Source organism: Hordeum vulgare, chromosome 5H, assembly GCF_904849725.1.
Source record: "Hordeum vulgare subsp. vulgare chromosome 5H, MorexV3_pseudomolecules_assembly, whole genome shotgun sequence".
NCBI lineage: Eukaryota > Viridiplantae > Streptophyta > Magnoliopsida > Poales > Poaceae > Hordeum > Hordeum vulgare.
Window position 1 is genome coordinate 505,348,359 of NC_058522.1, and position 20,314 is coordinate 505,368,672.

At 46.0% G+C, this 20,314-nt stretch overlaps 1 protein-coding gene across 1 annotated transcript; it reads left to right on the forward strand.

Annotated features, from left to right (window-relative positions):
• Positions 1-18,754: 18,754 nt before the first annotated feature.
• Positions 18,755-20,114, forward strand: LOC123400190 (probable aquaporin PIP2-7). Its single transcript, XM_045094615.1, has 3 exons — positions 18,755-19,133; positions 19,249-19,685; positions 19,802-20,114. Exons 1-3 carry the CDS (start codon positions 18,827-18,829, stop codon positions 19,931-19,933), a joined length of 876 nt encoding a protein of 291 aa, XP_044950550.1. The 5' UTR covers positions 18,755-18,826; the 3' UTR covers positions 19,934-20,114.
• The last annotated feature ends 200 nt before the right edge of the window (positions 20,115-20,314 follow it).

The window sequence follows — 20,314 nt, forward strand, 5'->3', positions numbered from 1 at the left end:
TTTATCCTCTTATAGTTTGTTACAATGACCCAATATTGTCCACATGTGTGTGTGTGTTGGTATGACAAACAACGTTGTCAAAGAGATTTTACATTTTGTTTGCAAAAAAAAATCATTTTCTATTTTCAAAGTGCCAGAAAATAGGTTTTTTGTAAAGAACCTACCAAATCTTTGTTGTAAAAATGTAGCAACTCATTTTAAAAATATTAGACAATATATTATGTATAATATAAAATATTATGACATACCACAAACCAACCCATTAGCAAGCATGGAGGATAAATTACCAGCCCAATATAAAAGTATGATGAAAAATAGCCCAACAAAAAAGTGGTATAAAAAACAGTTCAATACATGGATGAGGTGGAATATAATGGACCCACGAGTGACATGTCAACATAGTTAGAACATGTTACGACATTTTTATAATCGTCGTAAAAGTTATGACGATCTCATCTTATGCGTTACGACGTTTTTGACTCACATCGTCGTAATTTATATGTAGATTTGATCCCCTCAAACGGTTTACGACAATCTCGGATGAATTCGTCATAGATTTATGACGAATTCATCAACGACGTCTTAAAAAACATCATGTATGAGCATATTTCTTGTAGTGTGTTAATGATATCACGAGTTTCTGTTTAAGTTTTGTGTTGTGAAGTTTTCAAGTTTTGGATGATGTTCTTATGGACAATGGAATAAAGAGTGGACAGAGCCTAAGCTTGGGGCTGCCAAAGACATCACAAGCCAAATTCTAGGACACCATGGCATCCCCTATTTCGTCTTCAATCCATCGGTAACGTTACTTGGAGCTATATTTTTATTTACCACATGATATGTGTTTTGCTTGGAGCGTCGTGTATTATAGGAGTCTTTGCTTTTTGTTTCATCACAATCATCCTTGTTTCACACCTTTTTGAGAGGGACATGCACTCATCGTGAATTTGTTAGAATACTCAATGAGGTTCACTTATATCTTTTGAGCTAGGAAATTTAGCTGCCATGAGCTTCATATATATATTTTGAGCTAGATAATTTTGCTCTAGTGCTTCACTTAAATCTTTTTAGAGCACGACGATGTCATATTTTGTAGAAATAAAAACTCTCGATCTTCACTTATATCATTTTGGGAGCGCTCTCTCTAAGTAACTTGGTAATTGGCATGTGTTATGAAATTAGTCCTAAATATGATAGGCATCCAAAGAGGATATAATAAAAACTTTCATATTCAAGTGCATTGATTAGTAAGAGAAGTTTGATTCCTCACAATTAGTTTTGAGATATGGATATGGTAATGTTAGAGTTATGTTAGTAGGGTGTTGTGAATCTAGAAATACTTGTGTTGAGGTTAGTGATTCCCGTAGCATGCACGTACGGTGAACCGCTATGTTAGGAAGTCGTAGCATAACTGATTTATTGATTGTCATCATTTGTGTGGCGGTCGGGATCGCGCGATGGTTAACACATACCAACCCTTCCCCTAGGAGTATGCATTTAGCACTTTGTTTCGATTACTAATAAAACTTTCGCAGTAAGTATATGAGTTCTTCATGACTAATGTGAGCCCATGGTATAGATGCACTCTCACCTTCCACCATTGCTAGCCTCTCTAGGGCCGCGCAACTTTCGCCGGTGCTCAAACCCACCATATACCTTCCTGAAAACAGCCACCATACCTACCTATTATGGCATTTTCATAGCCATTCCGAGATATATTGCCATGCAACTTCCATCGTTCTGTCTCATGACATGTGCCGTCATTTTCATTTTGCCATTGCATCATCGTAAGATAGCTAGCGGGATGTGTCAACGTCATACGCTAAGCTAGATCGTTGCACATCCCGGTACACTGCCGGAGGCATTTCATATAGAGTAATTATTGTTCTAAGTATTGAGTTGTAAGTAAATAAAAGTGTGATGATCATCATTATTAGAGCATTGTCCCATATGAGGAAATAAAAAAAAGGAGGCCAAATATGCCCAAAAAAAAGAAAAAAAAATGAAATGAAAAAAGAGAGGCCAAAGAGCCCAAACAAAAAAATGATGAGAGAAAAAGAGAGAAGGGACAATGCTACTATCTTTTTCCACACTTGTGCTTCAAAAGTAGCACCATGTTCTTCATGATAGAGAGTCTCTTGTTTTGTCACTTTCATATACTAGTGGGAATTTTCATTATATAACTTGGCTTGTATATTCCAATGATGGGCTTCCTCAATTGCCCTAGGTCTTCGTAAGCAAGCAAGTTGGGTGCACACCCACTAGTTTTCTTTTTGAGCTTTCATACACTTATAGCTCTAGTGCATCCGTTGCATGGAAATCCCTACTCATTCACATTTATATCTATTGATGGGCATCTCCATAACCCATTGATACACCGAGTCGATGTTACCACCTCCTCCTTTTTGCCTCACAACCTCCGCCACACTCTATTCCACCTATAGCGCTATATCCATGGCTCACGCTCATGTATTGCGTGAGAGTTGAAAAAGTTGAGAAAGTAAGAGTGCGAAAACAATTACTTGGACAATACCGGGGTTGTGCATGATTTAAATTCGTTGTGTGGGTATGATGGAGCATTGCGAGACTATATGATTTTGTAGAGATAACTTTCTTTGGCCTTGTTATTTCAAAAGTTCACGATTACTTTGCTAGTATGCTTGAAGTATTATTGTTTTCATGTCAATATTAAACTATTGTTTTGAATCTTATGGATCTGAACATTCATGCCACAATAAAGAAGTTACAAAGAACAAATATGTTAGGTAGCATTCCACATCAAAAATTCGGTCTTTATCACTTCCCTACTCGAGGACGAGCACGAGTTAAGCTTGGGGATGCTTGATACGTCTCCAACGTATCTATAATTTTTGATTGTTCCATGCTATTATATTACCAACTTGGGATGTCTTATATGCATTTATATGCCATTTTATATCATTTTTTGGGACTAACCTATTAACTCAGTGCCTAGTGCCAGTTTCTGTTTTTTCCCGTGTTTTTGACCTTTTTCAGAAAAGAATATTAAACGGAGTCCAAACGGAATAAAACCTGTGAGATGATTTTTCCATAATAGAAGATACCCAGAAGACTTGAGAACCAAGGCACGAGGTCCCATGGGAGGTCACGAGCCCCCTAGGCGCGATCCGGGGGGGGCGCCTACCAGGCTCGTGGGCCCCCCTTGCCTCCTTTGCCCTACCTCTTTCGCCTATAAATTCCCAAAAATCACGAAACCAACAAAGAGAGCCACGAAAATACTTTTTCGCCGCCGCAAGCTTCTGTCTCCGCGAGATCCCATCTGGGGATCGTTCTGGTGCCCTGCCGGAGGGGGATTCGGACATGGAGGCCTTCTTCATCAACACCATTGCCTCCCCGATGATGCGTGAGTAGTTCACCATAGACCTTCGGGTCCATAGCTAGTAGCTAGATGGCTTCTTCTCTCTCTTGGATCTTCAATACAAAGTTCTCCATGATCTTCATTGAGATCTATCGGATGTAACTTTCTTTGGCGATGTGTTTGTCGAGATCAGATGAATTGTGGATTTATGATCAGATTATCTATGAATATTATTTGAGTCTTCTCTGATTTCTTATATGCATGATTTCGTATCCTTGTAATTCTCTTCGAGTTATGGGTTTCGTTTGGCCAACTTGATCTATAATTCTTGCAATGGGAGAAGTGCTTGGTTTTGGGTTCATACCGTGCGGTGTCCTCACCTAGTGACAGAAGGGGTAGCGAGGCACGCATCGTGTTGCTGCCATCAAGGGTAAAAAGATGGGGTTTATGTCATATTGCATGAATTTATCCCTCTACATCATGTCATCTTGCTTAAGGCGTTACTCTGTTTGTTATGAACGTAATACACTAGATGCATGCTGGATAGCGGTCTATGTGTGGAGTAATAGTAGTAGATGCAAAAAGTATCGGTCTACTTGTCTCGGACATGATGCCTATATGTATGATCATTGCCTTAGATATCATCATGACTTTGCGCGATTCTATCAATTGCTCGACAGTAATTCGTTCACCCACCGTAATACTTGCTATCATGAGAGAAGCCTCTAGTGAACACTATGGCTCCCGGGTCTATTTTACACATTATATATTCAGATCTACATACAAAAATACCAAAAATACCTTGCTGCACTTTTATCTTTTTACCTTTCACCACGATCAGATCTCACCTTGCAAGTAATCGTGAAGGGATTGACAACCCCTTTATCGCGTTGGGTGCAAGTTTGTTTGTTTTTGCGCAGGTTCATTGGTGCCTCATCTTGATACTCCTACTGGATTGATACCTTGGTTCTCAAACTGAGGGAAATAGTTATCTCTACTTTGCTGCATCACCCTTTCCTCTTCAAGGGAAAACCAACGCAAGCTCAAGAAGTAGCAACGATGTCGCTTCGTCTCGCGCGTTGAACCGTTTATGCCGCACGCGTGTTTTTTTGCGCCTCCGCTGGAGTGCCCGAAGCGGCTATTGGAGATGCTCTAAGGAAGATGTTGGCTCGGGGGCAACCGTTCACATTTTGCTTGTGCGCGACATGCACGCACGCATGCCCTCATCGTCGACACCCCTCCAAAGAAACAGAACAAGCGCGCTTTCATCCAAAGCTCATCAAAGATGGCACCTCCTTGAAGGTGACGGCGCCCACGCTCGATGCCGCCCAATCGAGAGGGATCTTGATTTTCAGCTGGTACCACGAGCAATATGGAAGGAAGAGGAGGAAAAAAGGAGGAATTCGGGGTGTGTTCGGAAGGATGCATGGAGGGTGCATGAGGACAAAAGTTCGCAATCCGATCCACTTTCGCTTGTTTGGTCGGGTGTATGGGCTCACCCGAGCTATGCTCATATGATGCATAAAAGGGTCCTCACCCATGTCCATATCATGCACCCGAGACACGGTGCATGGGGGTAGCCATGGTGGCCCGTGACCCTCATCCCCACCCATGAGACCATGTCGAGATATGTTTAAATTTTCAGAAAATATTCATAATTTCAAAAACTGTTTAAGTTTTCAAAACATATTCAAAATTTTAAAATTTGTTCCATTTTCAAAAAAGTCCAGAACTTTTAATTTTTCAAGAAATGTTTAGAATTTCAAAATTCTTTAAAATTTCAAAAAATGTTTAGAATTTCAAATTACGTTTAAATTAAAAAAGATTTAAAAAATAAGAAATGTTCACAGTTTTAAAAATCATAACTTTTCAAAAAATGTTTAGTGTTTCAAAATTTGTTTAAATTTTCATAAAAATGTTTATAATTTCAAATTTTGTTTTAGTTTTTATGAAATATTCAAAATTTCAAATTTTCATAAAATTTTCGAAAAATCAGAATTTCAAATTGTTCAAAATTTTAAAAAATGTTCACAATTTTTCAAATGTTGAGCATGTCTAAACACATGCACGCTGCCAAACAAAGTCTTAGCTCAGCATGTCTCACCGCATACATCACTGCCAAACAAGGACAACTTCATGAACTCAACATGTCTACACTCATCATAGATGAGAGAAGAACAACTAAGCTAGGTCCATGCATGCTACCAAACACACCCTTACAAGCGCCTACATGTAGGGGGCGCCGCCCTCGGGCGTCGCTGCCGGCACGCCGGCACAGCCGACCATGGATTTCTTTGGTCCCTTCTCCCACACCCACCTCAAGAGAAGACACGACTACGGCGCCCGGAGACCACCGATGGACGGATCCGAGACGAGGGCGACAAGAGTTTGAAGAGGATGGCACCACCAGGTCTGATGAGGGTGCCCCTGAGGCCATCGCGCACCACAACTGTTGCCCTGTGTCACCCCACCGCCCAGACGATCGAGGTGGACGACTAGCACATGCTGGCACCGCCAGCAGAGGGCGACGTAGCTCCTCCACCACCCGAGGTCGCCACCTTACCTCTAAGATCCTCCACAAAGGCGGAGCAACTAGATCCTCGTCCCCACGGTCTTCAACGACCACACGGCGTGCCGACGGCCTCTCCGTCGATGATAAGGGAGAGGAGAAGGAGGGAGGGAGCCTCGGTGATGGGTTAGGGTTTGAGCCGCCCGAGTCGCTCCTGCAGGAGCGAAGTGGGGGCCAAGTGAGTAGGGCTTCTTTTCCTTCCACACGCACACACTAACACAAGCGAGGTTGTTTTGGGATGCGTTGGCACACAGAAGGGAGCTTGTTTTGGGCTGCATTGGCAAATCGTAGTTGTAGTTCTAAGCTAGAACTAGAATCGTTTCTCTTTTCCACGCAGGAAGAAGTAATAAGATGACACAAATCGCTTCGAGGTTTTGTATTTTCCACTTATCCTAGGTCGTGGCTAACATCTGCTCTTTCTTAAGAGGGGTTATTAATATAGCATCCGTCCCGAATTACTTGGCGTGTAAATATGTAGAAGAATACAAATGCAAGAGCAAGAGGACAAGCTCCTTTGTGAGTGCTGGAGGGACATTGGGCAAGACCCAAAGGTCGGTGCCAAAAAAAAGTATTCAGCCTTATGGACTCGTGTCCGTCGTGAGTTCCATGAGCGCAAGAAGCTTCCCCATACCAAATGCAAAGCAAGCGTGGATGTGTGCCACTTTCGAAGCATTGCAGGGTGATTCAACAAGAGTGCGACTAGTTTTGTGCCACCTATAAGAGCATCAAGGCACGCCCCGTGAGCGGCGACAAGAGTTTGAAGAGGATGGCGCCACCAAATCTGATGAGGGTGCCCCTGAGGCCATCACGCACCACAACCGTTGCTTTGTGTCACCCCGCCGCCCAGACGATCAAGGTGGACGAGCAGCACATGCCGACACCACAAGTAGAGGTCGACGTAGCCCCTCCACCACCCGAGGTCGCCACCTTACCTCTGAGATCCTCCACAAAGGCGGAGCAACTAGATCCTCGCCCCCAACATCCTCAACAGCCACACGGCGTGCCGACGGCCCCTCCAGCGGTGATAAGGGAGAGGAGACGGAGGGAGGGAGCCTCAGCGATGGGCTAGGGTTTGAGCCACCCGGGTCGCCCCTGCGGGAGCGAAGCGGGGCCCAACTGAGTAGGGCTTCTTTTCCTTCCACACGCACACAACGACACAAGAGAGATTGTTTTGGGATGCATTGGCACACGGAAGGGAGCTTGTTTTGGGCTGCATTGGCAAATCGTAGTTGTAGCACGAAGCTAGAACTAGAATTGTTTCTCTTTTCCACGCAGGAAGAAGTAATAAGATGACACAAATCGCTTCCAGGTTTTGTATTTTCCACTTATCCTACGTCGTGGCAAACATATGCTCTTTCTTAAGAGGGGTTATTAATATACCCTCCGCCCCAAACTACTTGGCGTGTAAATATGTAGAAGAATATAAATGAAAGAGCAAGAGGACAAACTCATTTGTGAGTGGTGGAGGGACATTAAGCAAGACCCAAAGGTTGGTGCCAAAAAAAGTATCCAACCTTATTGACTCGTGTCCATCGTGAGTTCCATGAGCGCAAGAAGTTTCCCCCGTACCAAATGCAAAGCAATCGTGGATGTGTGTCACTTTCGAAGCGTTGCAGGGTGATTCAACAAGAGTGCAACAAGTTTTGTGCCACCTATGAGAGCATCAATGTTGGGGAACGTCGCATGGGAAACAAAAATTTTCCTACGCGCACGAAGACCTATCATGGTGATGTCCATCTACGAGAGGGGATGAGTGATCTACGTACCCTTGTAGACCGTACAGCAGAAGCGTTAGTGAACACGGTTGATGTAGTGGAACGTCCTCACGTCCCTCGATCCGCCCCGCGAACAATCCCGCGATCAGTCCCACGATCTAGTACCGAACGGACGGCACCTCCGCGTTCAGCACACGTACAGCTCGACGATGATCTCGGCCTTCTTGATCCAGCAAGAGAGACGGAGAGGTAGAAGAGTTCTCTGGCAGCGTGACGGCGCTCCGGAGGTTGGTGATGACCTTGTCTCAGCAGGGCTCCGCCCGAGCTCCGCAGAAACGCGATCTAGAGGAAAAACCGTGGAGGTATGTGGTCGGGCTGCCGTGGAAAAGTCGTCTCAAATCAGCCCTAAAACCTCCGTATATATAGGTGGGAGGGAGGGGACCTTGCCTTGGGGCTCAAGGAGCCCCAAGGGGGTCGGCCGAGTCCAAGGGGGAAGACTCCCCCCCCAAACCGAGTTGGACTTGGTTTGGTGGGTGGGAGTCCTTCCTTCCCTTCCCACCTCCTCTTTTTTTTCTCTTTGATTTTCTTTCCTAGGCGCATAGGGCCCTTTTGGGCTGCCCCACCAGCCCACTAAGGGCTGGTGCGCCACCCTCATGGCCTATGGGCTTCCCCGGGGTGGGTTGCCCCCCCCCGGCGAACTCCCGGAACCCATTCGTCATTCCCGGTACATTCCCGGTAACTCCGAAAACCTTCCGGTAATCAAATGAGGTCATCCTATATATCAATCTTCATTTCCGGACCATTCCGGAAACCCTCGTGACGTCCGTGATCTCATCCGGGACTCCGAACAACATTCGGTAACCAACCATATAACTCAAATACGCATAAAACAACGTCGAACCTTAAGTGTGCAGACCCTGCGGGTTCGAGAACTATGTAGACATGACCCGAGAGACTCCTCGGTCAATATCCAATAGCGGGACCTGGATGCCCATATTGGATCCTACATATTCTACGAAGATCTTATCGTTTGAACCTCAGTGCCAAGGATTCGTATAATCCCGTATGTCATTCCCTTTGTCCTTCGGTATGTTACTTGCCCGAGATTCGATCGTCAGTATGCGCATACCTATTTCAATCTCGTTTACCGGCAAGTCTCTTTACTCGTTCCGTAATACAAGATCCCGCAATTTACACTAAGTTACATTGCTTGCAAGGCTTGTGTGTGATGTTGTATTACCGAGTGGGCCCCGAGATACCTCTCCGTCACACGGAGTGACAAATCCCAGTCTTGATCCATACTAACTCAACTAACACCTTCGGAGATACCTGTAGAGCATCTTTATAGTCACCCAGTTACGTTGCGACGTTTGATACACACAAAGCATTCCTCCGGTGTCAGTGAGTTATATGATCTCATGGTCATAGGAATAAATACTTGACACGCAGAAAACAGTAGCAACAAAATGACACGATCAACATGCTACGTCTATTAGTTTGGGTCTAGTCCATCACGTGATTCTCCCAATGATGTGATCCAGTTATCAAGCAACAACACCTTGTTCATAATCAGAAGACACTGACTATCATTGATCAACTGGCTAGCCAACTAGAGGCATGCTAGGGACGGTGTTTCGTCTATGTATCCACACATGTAAATGAGTCTTCATTCAATACAATTATAGCATGGATAATAAACTATTATCTTGATACAGGAATTATAATAATAACTACATTTATTATTGCCTCTAGGGCATAATTCCAACAGTCTCCCACTTGCACTAGAGTCAATAATCTAGCCCTCACATCATCATGCGAATTACATTGTAATAAATCTAACACCCATACAGTTCTGGTGTTGATCATGCTTTGGCCGTGGAAGAGGTTTAGTCAGCGGGTCTGCTACATTCAGATCCATGTGCACTTTGCATATATTTACGTCCTCTCCCTCGACGTAGTCGCGGATGAGGTTGAAGCGTCGTTTGATGTGTCTGGTCTTCTTGTGAAACTGTGGTTCCATTGCTAAGGCAATGGCACCCGTGTTGTCACAGAACAAGGTTATTGGATTCAGTGCGCTTGGCACCACTCCAAGATCCGTCATGAACTGCTTCATCCAGACACCCTCCTTAGCCGCCTCCGAGGCAGCCATGTATTCCGCTTCACATGTAGAATCTGCTACGACGCTTTGCTTGGAACTGCACCAGCTTACCGCACCCCCATTAAGAATAAATACGTATCCGGTTTGCGACTTAGAGTCGTCCGGATTTGTGTCAAAGCTTGCATCGACGTAACCTTTTACGACGAGCTCTTCGTCAGCTCCATACACGAGAAACATCTCCTTAGTCCTTTTCAGGTACTTCAGGATATTCTTGACCGCTGTCCAGTGATCCACTCCTGGATTACTCTGGAACCTACCTGCCATACTTATGGCCAGGCTAACATCTGGTCTAGTGCATATGCTCTCTATCTTCATTAGTTGCTGGGCACTGAGTCTTACTCAATTTCGTACCTTGTAAAACTGGCAAGAACCCTTTCTTGGACTGTTCCATTTTGAACCTCTTCAAAACTTTATCAAGGTATGTGCTTTGTGAAAGTCCTATCAGGCGTTTTGATCTATCCCTATAGATCTTAATGCCTAGAATGTAAGCAGCTTCTCCTAGGTCCTTCATAGAGAAACTTTTATTCAAGTAATCCTTTATGCTCTCCAAAAACTCCACGTTGTTTCCAATCAGCAATATGTCATCCACATATAATATTAGAAACGCCACAGAGCTCCCACTCACTTTCTTGTAAATACAAGATTCTCCAACCACTTGTATAAACCCAAATGCTTTGATCACCTCATCAAAACGTTTGTTCCAACTCCGAGATGCTTGCACCAGTCCATAAATGGATCGCTGGAGCTTGCACACCTTGTTAGCATTCTTAGGATCGACAAAACCTTCGGGTTGTATCATATACAACTCTTCCTTAAGGAAACCGTTAAGGAACGTCGTTTTGACATCCATCTGCCAGATTTCATAATCGAAAAATGCAGCTATTGCTAACATGATTCTGAAGGACTTAAGCATCGCTACGGGTGAGAATGTCTCATCGTAGTCAACTCCTTGAACTTGTGAAAAACCCTTTGCCACAAGTCGAGCTTTATAAACGGTCACATTGCCGTCAGCGTCCGTCTTCCTCTTAAAGATCCATTTGTTCTGAATAGCCTTGCGGCCCTCAGGTAGTACTTCCAAAGTCCACACTTTGTTCTCATACATGGATCCTATCTCGGACTTCATGGCTTCTAGCCATTTGTTGGAATCTGGGCCCACCATTGCTCCTTCATAATTTGCAGGTTCATTGTTGTCTAACAACATGATTGATAAGACGAGATTACCGTACCACTCTGGAGCAGTACGTGGTCTCGTCGACCTGCGTGGTTTGATAGAAACTTGAACCGGAGTTTCATGATCATCATCATTAACTTCCTCCGCAACCGGCGCCGCAATGACAGAGGTTTCCCCTTGCCCTGCGCCACCATCCAGAGGGATGAGAGGTTCGACAACCTCGTCAAGTTCTATCTTCCTCCCACTCAATTCTCTCGAGAGAAACTCCTTCTCGAGAAAAGCTCCGTTTTTAGCAACAAACACTTTGCCCTCGGATTTGAGATAGAAGGTGTACCCAACTGTCTCTTTTGGGTAACCTATGAAGACGCACCTTTCCGCTTTGGGTTCCAGCTTTTCAGGCTGAAGCTTTTTGACATAAGCATCACATCCTCAAACTTTAAGAAACGACAACTTTGGCCTTTTGCCATACCACAGTTCGTATGGTGTCGTCTCAACGGATTTTGATGGTGCCCTATTTAAAGTGAATGCAGCTGTTTCTAATGCATAACCCCAAAATGATAACGGCAAATCGGTAAGAGACATCATAGATCGCACCATCTCTAATAAAGTACGATTACGACGTTCGGACACACCATTACGCTGTGGTGTTCCAGGCGGTGTTAACTGTGAAACAATTCCACATTGTCTTAAGTGAGCACCAAACTCGAAACTCAGATATTCACCCCCACGATCAGACCATAGGAACTTGATCTTCTTGTTACGATGATTTTCCACTTCACTCTGAAATTGCTTGAACTTTTCAAATGTTTCAGACTTGTGCTTCATCAAGTAGACATAACCCTATCTACTCAAATCGTCAGTGAAGGTGAGAAAATAACGATATCCGCCGCGCGCCTCTACGCTCATCGGGCCACACACATCGATATGTATGATTTCCAACAAGTCACTTGCACGCTCCATAGTTCCGGAGAACGGAGTCTTAGTCATCTTGCCCATGAGGCATGGTTCGCACGTGTCAAGTGAATCAAAGTCAAGTGACTCCAAAAGTCCATCAGCATGGAGTTTCTTCATGCGCTTTACACCAATATGACCTAATCGGCAGTGCCACAAAAATATGGCGCTATCATTGTTAACTCTAACTCTTTTGGTCTCAATGTTATGTATATGCGTATCCCTATCAAGATTCAATATGAACAATCCTCTCACATTAGGTGCATGACCATAAAAGATGTTACTCATAGAAATATAACAACCATTATTCTCTGACTTAAAAGAGTAACCGTCTCGCAATAAACAAGATCCAGATATAATGTTCATGCTCAACGCAGGCACTAAATAACAATGATTTAAGTTCATCACTAATCCTGATGGTAACTGAAGTGAAACTGTGCCGACGGCGATTGCATCAACCTTGGAACCATTTCCTACGCGCATCGTCACTTCATCTTTCGCCAGCCTTCGTCTATTCCGCAGTTCCTGTTTCGAGTTGCAAATATGAGCAACAGAACCGGTATCGAATACCCAGGCACTACTACGAGAGCCGGTTAAGTACACATCAATAACCTGTATATCAATTATACCTGATTTTTCTTTGGCCGCCTTCTTATCTGCCAGATACTTGGGGCAATTGCGCTTCCAGTGACCCATACCCTTGCAATAGTAACACTCCGTTTCAGGCTTAGGTCCAGCTTTGGGTTTCTTCGTCGGATTGGCAATAGGCTTGCCGCTCTTCTTCGAATTACCCTTCTTGCCTTTGCCGTTTCTCTTGAAACTAGTGGTCTTATTCACCATCAACACTTGATGTTCTTTACGGAGTTCAGACTCTGCGACTTTCAGCATCGCAAACAACTCACCGGGTGACTTGTTCATCCCTTGCATGTTGTAGTTCAACACAAAGCCTTTATAGCTTGGCGGCAGTGATTGAAGGATTCTGTCAGTGATAGCCTCTTGCGGGAGTTCAATCCCCAGCTCAGCTAGACGGTTTGAGTACCCAGACATTTTGAGCACATGTTCACTGACAGACGAGTTCTCCTCCATCTTGCAAGCATAGAATTTATCGGAGGTCTCATACCTCTCGATCCGGGCGTTCTTCTGAAAGATAAACTTCAACTACTGGAACATCTCAAATGCTCCATGACGCTCAAAGCGACGTTGAAGTCCCGGTTCTAAGCCATACAATACTGCACATTGAACTACTAAGTAGTCCTCCTTACGTGCTAACCAAGCGTTCTTAACATCCTGATCAGCCGTAGCGGGTGGTTCATCTCCTAGCGCAGCATTAAGGACATAATCCTTCTTCCCAGCTTGTAAGATTAGCTTAAGATTACGAGCCCAGTCTACAAAGTTGCTTCCATCATCTTTCAACTTAGCTTTCTCTAGGAACGTATTAAAATTCAGGGTGACTGTCGCGTGAGCCATGATCTACAACACAAATATATACAAAGTGGACTTAGACTATGTTCAAGATAATTAGAGTTTAACTTAATCAAATTATTTGCTAAACTCCCACTCAAAAAGTACATCTCTCTAGTCATTTGAGTGGTTCATGATCCACTTAGACTAGCTCAAGTCCGATCATCACGTGAGTTGAGTATAGTTTCAGTGGTAAGCATCCCTATGCTAATCATATCATCTATATGATTCATGATCGACCTTTCGGTCTCATGTGTTCCGAGGCCATGTCTTCACATGCTAGGCTCGTCAAGCTTAACCCGAGTGTTCCGCGTGCGCAACTGTTTTGCACCCGTTGTATGTGAACGTTGAGTCTATCACACCCGATCATCACGTGGTGTCTCGAAACGACGAACTGTAGCAACGGTGCACAGTCGGGGAGAACACAATTTCGTCTTGAAATTTTAGTGAGAGATCACCTCATAATGCTACCGTCGTTCTAAGAAAAATAAGGTGCATAAAAGGATTAACATCACATGCAATTCATAAGTGACATGATATGGCCATCATCACGTGCTTCTTGATCTTCATCACCAAAGCACCGGCACGATCTTCTTGTCACCGGCACCACACCATGATCTCCATCAACGTGTTGCCATCGGGGTTGTCGTGCTACTCATGCTATTACTACTAAAGCTACATCCTAGCAAAATAGTAAACGCATCTGCAAGCACAAACGTTAGTATAAAGACAACCCTATGGCTCCTGCCGGTTGCCGTACCATGGACGTGCAAGTCGATATTTTCTATTACAACATGATCATTTCATACATCCAATATATCACATCACATCGTTGGCCATATCACATCACAAGCATACCCTGCAAAAACAAGTTAGACGTCCTCTAATTTTGTTGTTGCATGTTTTACGTGGTGACCATGGGTATCTAGTAGGATCTCATCTTACTTACGCAAACACCACAACGGAGATATATGAGTTGCTATTTAACCTCATCCAAGGACCTCCTCGGTCAAATCCGATTCAACTAAAGTTGGAGAAACCGACACTTGCCAGTCATCTTTGAGCAACGGGGTTACTCGTAGCGATGAAACCAGTCTCTTGTAAGCGTACGAGTAATGTCGGTCCAAGCCGCTTCAATCCAACAATACCGCGGAATCAAGAAAATACTAAGGAGGGCAGCAAAACGCACATCACCGCCCACAAAAACTTTTGTCTTCTACTCGAGAAGACATCTACGCATGAACCTAGCTCATGATGCCACTGTTGGGGAACGTCGCATGGGAAACAAATTTTTTCCTACGCGCACGAAGACCTATCATGGTGATGTCCATCTACGAGAGGGGATGAGTGATCTACGTACCCTTGTAGACCGTACAGCAGAAGCGTTAGTGAACGCGGTTGATGTAGTGGAACGTCCTCACGTCCCTCGATCCGCCTCGCGAACAATCCCGCGATTAGTCCCACGATCTAGTACCGAACGGACGGCACCTCCGCGTTCAGCACACGTATAGCTCGACGATGATCTCGGCCTTCTTGATCCAACAAGAGAGACGGAGAGGTAGAAGAGTTCTCCTGCAGCATGAAGGCGCTCCGGAGGTTGGTGATGACCTTGTCTCAGCAGGGCTCCGCCCGAGCTCCGCAGAAACGCGATCTAGAGGAAAAACCGTGAAGGTATGTGGTCGGGCTGCCGTGCAAAAGTCGTCTCAAATCAGCCCTAAAACCTCCGTATATATAGGTGGGAGGGAGGGGACCTTGCCTTGGGGCTCAAGGAGCCCCAAGGGGGTCGGCCGAGTCCAAGGGGGAAGGCTCCGCCCCCCCCCCCCAAACCGAGTTGGACTTGATTTGGTGGGTGGGAGTCCTTCCTTCCCTTCCCACCTCCTCTTTTTTTTTCTCTTTGATTTTCTTTCCTAGGCGCATAGGGCCCTTTTGGGCTGCCCCACCAGCCCACTAAGGGCTGGTGCGCCACCCTCATGGCCTATGGGCTTCCCCGGATTGGGTTGCCCCCCCGGTGAACTCCCGGAACCCATTCGTCATTCCCGGTACATTCCCGGTAACTCCGAAAACCTTCCGGTAATCAAATGAGGTCATCCGATATATCAATCATCATTTCCGGACCATTCCGGAAACCCTCGTGACGTCCGTGATCTCATCCGGGACTCCGAACAACATTCGGTAACCAACCATATAACTCAAATACGCATAAAACAACGTCGAACCTTAAGTGTGCAAACCCTGCGGGTTCGAGAACTATGTAGACATGACCCGAGAGACTCCTCGGTCAATATCCAATAGCGGGACCTGGATGCCCATATTAGATCCTACATATTCTACGAAGATCTTATCGTTTGAACCTCAGTGCCAAGGATTCATATAATCCCGTATGTCATTCCCTTTGTCCTTCGGTATGTTACTTGCCCGAGATTCGATCGTCAGTATCCGTATACCTATTTCAATCTCATTTACCGGCAAGTCTCTTTACTCGTTCCGTAATACAAGATCCCGCGACTTACACTAAGTTACATTGCTTGCAAGGCTTGTGTGTGATGTTGTATTACCGAGTGGGCCCCGAGATACCTCTCCGTCACACGGAGTGACAAATCCCAATCTTGATCCATACTAACTCAACTAACACCTTCGGAGATACCTGTAGAGCATCTTTATAGTCACCCAGTTACGTTGCGACGTTTGATACACACAAAGCATTCCTCCGGTGTCAATGAGTTATATGATCTCATGGTCATAGGAATAAATACTTGACATGCAGAAAACAGTAGCAACAAAATGACACGATCAACATGCTACGTCTATTAGTTTGGGTCTAGTCCATCACGTGATTCTCCTAATGACGTGATCCAGTTATCAAGCAACAACACTTTGTTCATAATCAGAAGACACTGACTATCTTTGATCAACTGGCTAGCCAACTAGAGGCTTGCTAGGGACGGTGTTTTGTCTATGTATCCACACATGTAAATGAGTCTTCATTCAATACAATTATAGCATGGATAATAAACGATTATCTTGATACAAGAATTATAATAATAACTATATTTATTATTGCCTCTAGGGCATAATTCCAACAATCAAGGCACGCCCCGTGAGCGGCATGCAAGACATGGTATGCATGCCCTCTCATTCCCTTTTGGTGCCACACATTTTCCCGTTGATTGCATGTCCACTTGCCCACATATGCTTGCTTGGTTTGAATTGTAGGTGTTCCAAGCTTTGGAGGCATTCAAGGTTCAACACGACAGCAAGTCCTTTCATCTCTCCCATTGTTGGATTATCATCAACGAGGTGGAGAAGTTCAAGGCGCAATATGCCGCTCTCTTGGCGCATGGAGGACCATGGTGACGGCAAGAAGACCCGGCTGCGGGGGAAGACCAACTCAACGAAGGAGGACAAGCGGGACATGACGTCGATTGCCTTGCTTGAAAAAGTGGAGGACATGATAAGCAAGGACTTGAGGGAGGAGAAGCGCCGACAAGAAAAGGAAGAGCAAATGAACGCCTTCATAAAAATCCAAAGGAGGAGGCTCGAGATGGACGCGGAGAAGCAAGCCAAGATGCTTGAGTTGGAGAAGGCGAAGCAAGTCAAGATGCTCGAGATCGAGGCCGCCAATGCCAAGACCAAGGCAAAAAAAGTGGCCCTCGCAAGCATGAAGATGGGTGTGGAGATCATGAAGGTTCATCTGAACAACGTGTTGCCGACAAAGAGACTATGGTTCGAGAAGATGCATGCCGAAATGCTCAAGTTTGACCAGTTGTGATCTGCGAGGAAGATCACAGTTCCTTTTTTGTATGCCGACAAGTGTGTCGGCATGAGCACATGAGGACATGGCGTGATCAAATTCCCGCCCTTTTGGTGTGCTCGCAATTGTGCCGGTCGCTGGCAAGTGTGCGAGCATGACTGCGTGGTGGTTTTCTGTAGGCTGATAATGTATGTCGGTCGCTGGCATGATGCCGGCATGAACTCTTGAACGTTGGCATGATCGATGGCCGTTTTTTTTATCTAAACGTACGGACATTAAATGGTTCGTCTATGTTAGACGCACGAACGGCCTAAAAAAGACGAAAGCAGAACGGACGGCCGATCCAAATAAACAAAAAGCAAACTAAATGCACGTACGTTTAAGTCGCTTTGTTGGAGTTGCTCTTGAGAGCTATGCCCTAAAACATGCTTTGCTTTTTTCACCTCCTCGCACAACGGAGACAGGCCGACACAAAGGCCGGGGCCGGAGGAACAAAAATCTTCGCGCGGTGGCCGCCGTGTCGCCCTCGCCGGGAAAACGGCCGCCTTGGGCGCGCCTCTGCTTCGACTACGAAATACGGCGTACGTATATGACCTGTCGCTACGGCAGGTTGTATTTAATCGGTGAACGTACGGACGGAGGACGACAGAGATTTTCTCGCACGTGCCGCGGATAAGGGGCCGGCGCTGCACGTCCTCCCGTTCCCTTACCCGACAAGCAGCGAATCCCGCGCCATCGAATCAAAATTTGGACGCACCATCACAGTTTGCAGATCGTACCCCAAATTACAAATTTACAGAGTGCAAACATTCACCCGGCGTTTTGGAAGGAAGCATGCAGAAACCTCCGTGGATCTCTCTGGCCGTGCCCGGCCTGCCCTGGTGCTTCAATGTGAAAACGCCCATGCTGAGCATCTCCCCGATCACTTGCAATGTACTCCCTTCGTTCCTAAATATAAGTCTTTAAAAAGGTTTTATTAATGGACTACGTACGAATGTATATATACATACTTTAGAGTATAGATTCACTTATTTTGTTCCGTATATAGACTCCTAGTGAAATATCTTAAAAGACTTACATTTAGGAACGGAGGGAGTATACACTCTCGCTGTCAATCATGCGCCAAAAGCGATTTAGGGGGTGTTTGTTTCCAGGGACTTTTTGGTATAGGGACTAAAAAAAGTCCTAAAAAGTCCCATGTGAAACAAACAGGAAGGACTTTCAGGGACTAAAAGGGGGTATTTGAGACTATTTGGAGAAGTCCCTATGGGAGGGTCTTTTTGGGACTTTTTTGGCACTTTTTTCAACAATGCCTTTACTTTTTGCATGTCATTTAATAACTACTACTACATTACTAAGGGTAACATGGTATTTTTACATGTCATTTAATGACCTCTAGTCCCTATTTAGTCCTTGGAAACAAACGGATAGGGACTAGAGACTTTTAAGTTAAGACTAAAAAAGGTCCCGGGACTTCTGAAACAAACAGGGCCTTTACACGATCAAATGTTCAGTGCGAAACATGAAACATGCAAGGAGTGGTCCGGAAGGAAAGAACCTCTGGTAAAATATCTGGTTTGTACGCCCATCGCCGCCGTGCGAGCACAGGAGCGGCCGCCTATTTAAACCTCGCGCCATCGGCCCTTCTGCTCGCGTCAACAAACGAACACGTACGTGCTACTCCTACTAAAGTTTGCACCAGGTCGTCGAACCATGTCCAAGGAGGAGGTGATCGCCGGAGGCGACACGGCGGACGTGGCCGTGGAGAAGGCGCCGTACTGGGACCCGCCGCCGGCACCTCTGCTGGACACGAGCGAGCTGACCCGGTGGTCACTGTACCGCGCGGTCATCGCCGAGTTCGTGGCCACGCTCATCTTCCTCTACGTCAGCCTCGCCACCGTCATCGGCTACAAGAGCCAGTCCTCCGCCCAGCCCTGCACCGGCGTGGGGTACCTCGGCGTCGCCTGGGCCTTCGGCGCCACCATCTTCGTCCTCGTCTACTGCACCGGCGGCGTCTCAGGCACGCATGCACGCACATATATATGCATACGATCGACCATCTCTCTACAACAAGATAACCCACACATGCATACAATATAGTAGGAGTATAAACTGTCGAGCGTGTGCTGCTGCAGGTGGTCACATCAACCCGGCGGTGACGTTCGGGCTGTTCGTGGGGAGGAAGCTGTCGCTGGTGCGCACGGTGCTGTACATCGTGGCGCAGTGCCTCGGCGCCATCTGCGGCGCGGGCATGGTGAAGGGGATCGCGGGGGCCAGCTACGAGGCCCTCGGCGGCGGCGCAAACACGGTGGCCGACGGCGTCTCGGTCGGCGCGGGGCTCGGGGCGGAGATCGCCGGCACGTTCGTGCTGGTGTACACCGTCCTCTCCGCCACCGACCCCAAGCGCACCGCGCGCGACTCCTTCATCCCCGTGCTGGTGCCGCTGCCCATCGGCTTCGCCGTGTTCATCGTGCACCTGGCCACCATACCCATCACCGGCACCGGCATCAACCCGGCCAGGAGCCTCGGCGCCGCCGTCATGTACAACCAGCACAAGGCATGGAAGGACCACGTAAGTATATATACCACGAATTCGATCACGATGCATGCATATGCCCAAGATCGTCGGACGCATGGGACGGAAGTATACTAGCTCATCGTGTGGGTTGATTTTGTTTTTGCATGCAGTGGATATTCTGGGTGGGGCCGCTCCTCGGCGCGACGGTGGCTGCGTTGTACCACCGGTTCGTGCTGCGCGGCGAGGCCGCCAAGGCGCTGGGCTCGTTCAGGAGCACCGGCGCCGCCACCGCGCGAACCTAAATCACATACACGTGTGATCGGTCGAAGCTCCTTGATGCATAGTATGCTGGCTCTAATTTGGTTGGTTAACTGTTCTCGCGATGTATGTCCGGTGTAATTATTACAGTGTTTTTTTTAAACTTACTGATTATTACAGTGTTTTTTTTTGGAACTTATAATTATCACAGTGTTGAACAGTGCATGAGCATGTATGCATGTGGCGTCTGTACTACTCCCTCCGTTCCTAAATATAAGTCTTTTTAGGAATTCTACTAGAGGACTACATACGGATGTATATAGACATACTTTAGAGTGTAGATTCATTCATTTTGCTTCGTATGTAGTCACCTAGTGAAATCTCTTAAAAGACTTATATTTAGGAACGGAGGGAGTAGATTAATT